Source organism: Mastomys coucha, unplaced genomic scaffold (assembly GCF_008632895.1).
Source record: "Mastomys coucha isolate ucsf_1 unplaced genomic scaffold, UCSF_Mcou_1 pScaffold5, whole genome shotgun sequence".
Taxonomy (NCBI): Eukaryota; Metazoa; Chordata; class Mammalia; order Rodentia; family Muridae; genus Mastomys; species Mastomys coucha.
The window spans coordinates 57,788,925-57,796,525 of NW_022196911.1; the positions used below are offsets into that span (position 1 = coordinate 57,788,925).

General features: G+C 50.1%; 1 protein-coding gene across 1 annotated transcript in view; it reads left to right on the top strand.

The window, feature by feature from the left end:
• Trpv2 (transient receptor potential cation channel subfamily V member 2) overlaps positions 1–7,247 on the top strand; it is a 23,667-nt gene extending 16,420 nt beyond the window's left edge. Inside the window, exons 11-15 of the mRNA XM_031353329.1 lie at positions 709–775; positions 1,392–1,732; positions 4,098–4,225; positions 5,143–5,222; positions 6,741–7,247. Of these exons, the coding sequence (XP_031209189.1) occupies positions 709–775; positions 1,392–1,732; positions 4,098–4,225; positions 5,143–5,222; positions 6,741–6,829 (705 nt within the window). The 3' untranslated portion in view covers positions 6,830–7,247. The remainder of the gene's footprint in view (positions 1–708; positions 776–1,391; positions 1,733–4,097; positions 4,226–5,142; positions 5,223–6,740) is intronic.
• The last annotated feature ends 354 nt before the right edge of the window (positions 7,248–7,601 follow it).

Genomic DNA, 7,601 nt, shown 5'->3' on the forward strand with positions numbered 1-7,601 from the left:
AAAAAAAAAAAAAAAAAAAAAAAAAAGAAGGTAGAACCTTCTACCTTCTACCCCCAAGCTAGTCAAGGACTTTACCACTGAGCTAGACTTGACGGTCCCTTAGTGGTGACCTTGAAGAATGAGTCAGCCACCTTAGAGTAAAGAAAGGATCATCCTTTTCAAAGGGAGCAATAAAGGTGAAGTCTAAGAGCCAGGATAAAGGGGTGAGGGGCAGGCAGTGCTCAAGATAGCCAGGGGACAAGGAGCAAAAAAGGCCAAGTGTGGGGGAGGGAGAAAGCAGACAGTATGGGGGTCTGGAGTTTAAAAAATTCTTGTAAAATAGGGACTAGAGGGTGGCTCAGTGGTTAGGATCAAAGTCAGGCCCTCATGCATGCCGGCAAGCACTTTCACCCACTGAGCCTGAGGTAGATTTTTAAATGGCTCCTTCTAGCCAGGCAGTGATGATCTATCCACGCCTTTAATCTCAGCACTTGGGAGGCAGAGGCAGGAGGATTTCTGAGTTCAAGGCCAGCTTGGTCTACAGAGTAAGTTCTAGGCCAGCCAGGACTACACAGAGAAACCCTGTCTCAAAAACAAACAAACAAACAGATCTCTCTGCTCAGAATGACCTGTGTTTGTACACACAGTCTGTAGGAGGGGTTTGTGGGGTCTGGGGTTGGAATGCGTGGGCCGTTCACCCAGGCTTCCCTTTGGGCTTGTGTGTTCCAGGTTATCCTGCGAGACCTGCTCCGCTTCCTGCTGGTCTACCTAGTCTTCCTTTTTGGCTTTGCTGTAGGTAAAGACCTTTTAAAATTTTGCGTGTGTGAATGTGAGTCTGTGGACTTTATGTGCATACATGCAGAGAGGCCTCAGCGGCATGCTGGGTACCTTCTACTCTCTCTCCCTGTCTCATTGCCTTGAGACAGTAGTGTCTCTCACTGAACTGGAAGCTCACCGTTTTTTGACTAGCATGGCCGGTGAGCTCTAGGGATCTGCCTGTCTCTGCCCTGCAAGGCTGGGGTTATAGCCGCATGATGCTTTAGAATTTTAAAATTACCTTTATGTGTGTGTGTGTGTGTGTGTGTGTGTGTGTGTGTAGGTCAGAAGACAACTTATGGGAGGTGGTAGTCTTCTTCCATCGAGGGGAACTTGGGGACCAAATTCAGGTCATCAGATTTGGAAGGAAACACCTTTACTTGATGAGCCATCTTTGCCAGCCCCTATGCTCAGCTTTTTACATGGATGCTGGAGATTCAAACACACGTCCTCATGCTTGCAGCACCACCCACCGTTACCCACGGAGTCATCTTGACAGTTCAAATACTCCTTTCTTGCCCCACCTACCCACCCACCCTACAGCCTGCCCGGTGCTCTCCCAGACTGAGTCTCGCCCCCTTCTCATTTACCTATAGCCCTAGTAAGCTTGAGCAGGGAGGCCCGAAGTCCCAAAGCCCCTGAAGATAACACCACCACTAACACTACCACGGTGACGGAAAAACCCATGCTGGGCCAGGAGGAGGAGCCAGTCCCATATGGGGGCATTCTGGATGCCTCTCTAGAGCTGTTCAAGTTCACCATTGGTATGGGTGAGCTGGCTTTCCAGGAACAGCTGCGCTTTCGTGGGGTGGTGCTGCTGCTGCTGCTGGCCTACGTCCTCCTCACCTATGTCCTGCTGCTCAACATGCTCATTGCCCTCATGAGCGAGACCGTCAACAGCGTTGCCACTGACAGCTGGAGCATCTGGAAGTTGCAGGTACTGCCAGTGAACAAGCGCCCCCTCACCCTTGGGACCCTGATGAGCCAGCCTCACCCCAGTGGAGGCTGCTGAGGGCCTAGCACCCAATCGTATGGACTCAGCATGCTGGCTGGCTGTAGCCAGTAGGTTGTAGCCATACATTCCTTCATAAGGGTTGTGGTGAGAGTCAGATAAGCTCATGAGTACGAAGTATCCCAGATAGTACCTGGAATATAGTAGGTGTTCATTTTAGGTCAGTTACCATGATCCCTTGGCATTGTTATTGAGACTGAAGTCTCACTATGTATCACCAACTGGCCTCCAACTCACAGCAATCCCACTGCCTCGGTTTTGTGAGTGTGGGGATTATAGGTGTGAGTTACTATGCTTGAATATCAAGTGTGTCTTGAATGCCTATGACTGGTAGGGCTATGAACTACAGACCCAGCAGAGAACAAGAAAAAGGCCCCTCCTGAGATCCACATATGGAAAGTATGAATTGATATAGGAGGAGGCAAGAAAGCTTGCAGGGTCTAATATGATATCCCTTCATCTCTGCACAGGAGCATTAGCTAAGTGTGTCTTACTTGGGCAAAGAAAGGGTGTGTAGGTTTTAGCGAGGGAGAGCCTTGCCCTGGAGGTTGGGGTCTGCTATTAAGTTATTACTGTCCTTGGGGCCATTTCTACCTTTATCTTCAAGTGGGGTCTTGTTGCATGCAATTTTTTTTTTTAAAGATTATTTTTTAAAGATTTTAAAGACACTATAGCTGTCCTCAGACACACCAGAAGAGGGCATCAGATCTCATTATGGGTGAGTTGTGAGCCATCATGTGGTTTCTGGGATTTGAATTCAGGACCTTTGGAAGCGCAGTCAGTGCTCTTACCTGCTTAGCCATCTCTCCAGCCCGCATGTAATTTTTAAATACACTATTGTTCTTTGCCCAGTTCCAGCAAAGGCCAACTCACCTAGTTCCCATGGCTAGCTTCACCAAACCTCTAAGGACTGCCCAGTGACTGTGCCCTTTCTCCTGCCCACCTGATTCTCCGTGGATGGAAAATACCAGACAGCCTTAATATTTTTTAAAACCAGCCAGATAACACAACTGCTGGGTGAAGAATTTCTTGCCCCATCCTCCTTAGCCTCTGCAGCTGCCTGCAGAGGCTGCAAACTATTGGTCCCCGAGAGTTACATGTCTGCTACTTCCTAACCACTCCACAGCCTGGTCAGAATCCCCAATCCTCTCTGTCAAGGAAATTCCATTTTATCTAGTGATTGGCTTCTGCTGTCTTTATTGACATGATCAAGAAACAATTGGGGGGCTGGTGAGATGGCTCAGTGGGTAAGAGCAGTGACTGCTCTTCCAAAGGTCCCGAGTTCAAATCCCAGCAACCACATGGTGGCTGACAACCACCCATAATGAGATCTGATTCCCTCTTCTGGTGTGTCTGAAGACAGCTACAGTGTACTTAATTATAATAATAAATAAGTCTTTAAAAAAAAAACAATTGGGGGGGCTGAAGAGACGGCTCAGCGGTTAAGAGCACTGACTGCTCTTCTGAAGGTCCTGAGTTCAAATCCCAGCAACCACATGGTGGCTCACAACCATCTGTAATGAGATCTGTCGCCCTCTTCTGGTATGTCTGAAGACAGCTACAGTGTAATTAGATACAATAATAAGTACATCTTTTGTTTGTTTGTTTGTTGGTTTTTTTGAGACAGGGTTTCTCTATGTAACCCTGGCTGTCCTGGAACTCACTCTGTAGACCAGGCTGGCCTTGAAGTCAGAAATCCACCTGCCTCTGCCTCCCAAGTGCTGGGATTAAAGGCATGTGCCACCACTGCCTGGCAATAAATACATCTTTAAAGAAGAAAAAAAAACCCGAAACAATTAGGGAACCAGATTTCAGTTATCAGCTCTTCCCCCTACAGGATGTCCTGGTGTGTGTGTGTGGTGCGTGTGTGGTGTGTGTGTGTGTGGTTTGTGTGTGTATATGTGGTGTGTGTGTTTTGTGTGTGTGTGTGTGTGTATGTGTGTGGTGTGTGTGTGTGTGTGTGTGTGTGTGTGTGTGGTTTGTGGGGGGGGCATTGGTGAGGTGAGAAATGTGATATAGTTTAGAATGCATAAGCACAAGTCTCCATGGAACACCCCTTACATGCTGACTTTCCAAACATCATGTGAGCTGTTTTTCTCTTAGTTATCAGATAGGGAAACTGAGATTCTGAGAGGATCAGAATCTTGTGCTCCACAGGGAAAAAAAAAATATTGCAGCTAGCTCCCTGGCATATACACTGTTCTGTGAGGGCGTCTCCTTTCCCCCTTGCCCTGGGCCCTTTTCCCTCCAAGCAGGGTCTCAGGCTGTTTGATGTGTCCTTTGTCCCCAGAAAGCCATCTCTGTCTTGGAGATGGAGAATGGTTACTGGTGGTGCAGGAGAAAGAAGCATCGCTCCGGGAGGCTGCTGAAAGTTGGCACCAGGGGGGACGGTATCCCTGATGAGCGCTGGTGCTTCAGGTGAGCAGGACAGAGCGGGGTGGGGTGGGGGGAGGAGGGTGGGGACTGGGGGCTGGCTGAGTCAGGACAGCCTTATGCTCCTGAAGGGCTACAGGAGCCAGGTGTGGCGGGAGAGGCGGGGCTGAGGAAAACCAGATTACTCTAGCTGGGCTAATGAGGTCAGGGATGCTGGATCTAAGAAATACTCAGACCCCACTCCCAGGCCCCGCTGCCACTGCCTGTCTACCCTGCCATCCCAGCGGTACAAACTTGAGGTCCCCTCCCTGGAGGTTTCTGACATCCCCCCTGGCCAAGAAGCCAGTCTTCTGAGGTCACGCTGGCTACCCTCATCCCTAGATCTTCGGGTCTGATCTTGAAGCTGTATCCTCTTCCACAGAAACCAAGCTTTTCAGTGTTCAGAGAGGATGGGACTGCCCTGAGAGGGAATGTCCAGCCACAGCAGACACCTTTAGGGGCAACAGCTGAGCAGGGGAAGAAGATGGGGGCTTTACTCATGACAAATGGCCATAAAAGAGCCCAGAACCTGAAGCACAAAGATACATTCAATCTCACTTCCTCTCTTCTGGTTGCTCTGGGAAACCCAGACACTAGGAACAGCTGGGGAGGAAGGAGCCTCTTCCTCCACAAGGACACCTGGCCTTAGGGGGTCATAATGAAGAGTCACAGGGATGGAGCTTGTGAGGTGTGGGTGGACCTGCGCCTTGTTAGGGAAGGGCGGAAAAAGGAAAACAAAAACAAACAAAAAAAAAAACAAAAAAAACCCCAAAACCTTCATCTTCCTCATGATCTGTACAGTCCCCTGGGCAAACCGAGGAGTTCCTTCCTCCTCGGCCCCCTACCCACCCCCCTCCCCGGGCGAAGCCTGCTGGGCTGTTGCAAGCTTCCCTGAACTCCAGAGCTGTTTTTGTCACCCGCAGGGTGGAGGAAGTAAACTGGGCAGCGTGGGAGAAGACGCTTCCCACGCTATCTGAGGATCCGTCAGGAGCAGGCATCGCTGGTGAGTGGCCTCGGGGCTGCGATCTTTGCCCTGGTTCTTGTGAGCATGCGCTGTGGGTTTGCTGGCAAAACGGCCTTTGAAAGTCCTGCTGGGACTGAGAGCCAGGTGGTGTGGTGGCTTTGCAGCAGCGCCCACACCTGCTCCTCCTGCGGGGATTAGTCCCCTCTATCCCAAACCTGCCTTGCTGGCCTGTCTTGGGGATGATCCTTAGCTCTCAGTACTCGGCAAGTCAGTGCTTCGGCCTCACTCTGGCCTCTCTGTTGCCTTCTTCCCAGTCCTGGTTCTCAGCTGCACCCTTTGTTACAGGCCTGGGCTGGGTTTGGGTTTCTAGCAAGGGTACAAATAAAGAAGTATGTTCCTGAACTCCTCCATTCTATCCTGGTCTACAGCTCAGGTGGCGTCTCCCTGGGCCACCTTTGACAGGCCAGCCTATCTGACCTAAGCCCCAGGAGAAGCCACTTCCTCTAAGCCTCTGTGGTATTTGGCTGTTCTGTTCTGGCCAACAGCCTTCCTGTATCTACCTTGCTGCCTCTCTCCCATCCCAAGAATGCTCTCCGTGGCTTCCGAGCATTTCTCCTCAATATTCCCATCTCTTTCTTGCCAAATGTCTCTTGTCAAATGCCCCAACCCTCTCTCTAAAACCTGTCCCAGTTCCTGGCATCTTGCTGCGCCCCCCTCCCCAGGTCTGCTGATTTCCTGCCTTCTATCCTCACATCAAGGCTCCCTTCCTACCTTCTCTATCCCTTCACAAAATGCCAGGATAGTGAGCCATTTGGGTGCTCAGCTGGTCCAGGTATTCCATACCCAAATCCCAGTCTTGCCTCAAGCTAGCCACTCTGGCTTGATTGGAACCAGCCTTGGGGCTATCCTGACTGGTAGTATGCATGTAGCTCCAACCTTCACACCTAGATGTGGGATGTCTGCCCATTCCTCCAATCTGAGGCTGACCCTTGGCCTCTCTGGCATTCCCTTACCCTTGCACCTCTGTACCCACAAGGTGTCTCAGCATCTACCCCAACCTTCAGACCCAGCTCCTGAAAAGCCATAATCTTCACTGTCCCCATGTTCTTGTCAAGGCCCGGAGCTGTTTGACTCCTTCTGTCAACACAACAGCTATTCTCTCTGCAGTACTCTTTGTTCTTGGTGTGCCTCTGGGCTCTCATCTTCTCATGTGTCCATCCATATCCACCTCTAATCCCAAAGAAGGGTCACCTCTCTGCTCTGAGCTTCCTGACCTTCCTCCCCGCTCTTCAGTGTGCCTCAGAGGTTCTGGTTTCTGACAGATCCTGTCAGCTCTGTGGACCTTTGGATTTCTGTGGGGAGACCCCAGAGTGGCCCATGGAAGGGGGATCAGGAGATTCTGGGAGGAGGGAAGCAGGGAGATGGTGCTCCAGGACTTGCTATTATACCTGCAACATGGTGGTCTCTCGAGGCTTTGGCCCTCCTTTGCTTCCCTGGCACCTCCTTCCAGGGGATGCACGGAGGGCAAAGCCACAGTGATCCTTGTTCTATTTACAGGTTATGAAAAGAATCCAACCTCTAAACCTGGGAAGAGCAGTGCCTCAGAGGAAGACCATCTGCCCCTTCAGGTCCTCCAGTCCCACTGATGGTCCAGATGCGGCAGCAGGCTGGCAGAGTAGAGCAGGGAGTCTTTCCAGCCACACCAAAGGCTACTGAATTTTGGTGGAGATATAAATTTTTTTTTTCATAACCAAGTCTTCTAGAAGTATTATTTTAAAAAGTTACTGGAATGTTACATCTGGTAGTACTCTAAGAACCAACGTAGGTCAGGGGCTAGTCTGCTCAGAAACCCTCACCAGCTCCATGCCTCATTCTACTCATGTCCTCTCCCACAAGGCAAAGCCACTGTCCCACTTCTAGGATCACGGTCTCCTCCTGGGAGCGCTGGATCAATGCTTTTGCCCACCTCCTGGGAGCGCTGGATCAATGCTTTTGCCCACCTGGGCTTCGGCTTCCCATTTCTCCCTACTATTCCTGACATAAAACAAGCAAGTCTACTTCTGAACTCTTTGGGCCTGAGAACAGTATCCGCAGCCTTGTGTTTGTTTGTTTTTTTTTTTGCCCATGAGTTCCAGACCCACCCACCCTACCCTGTACACTTTTTGTTTTCAGGAGAGTTTGATGAAAAGTCCTTTTCATCAAATACTTTTTCTTAATTATTCATGAAGCCCGACTTGACTCTTTGATTTGGTGTTTCTGTAACTTGAAACTCCCAGAAAAGCCAGGCAGCGGTAGTGCCTTTAATTCCAGCACTTGGGAGGCAGAGGCAGGCAAATTTCTGAGTTCGAGACCAGCTTGGTCTACAGAGTGAGTTCCAGGACAGAGAAACCCTGTTTTGAAAAACTAAAAAAAAAAAAA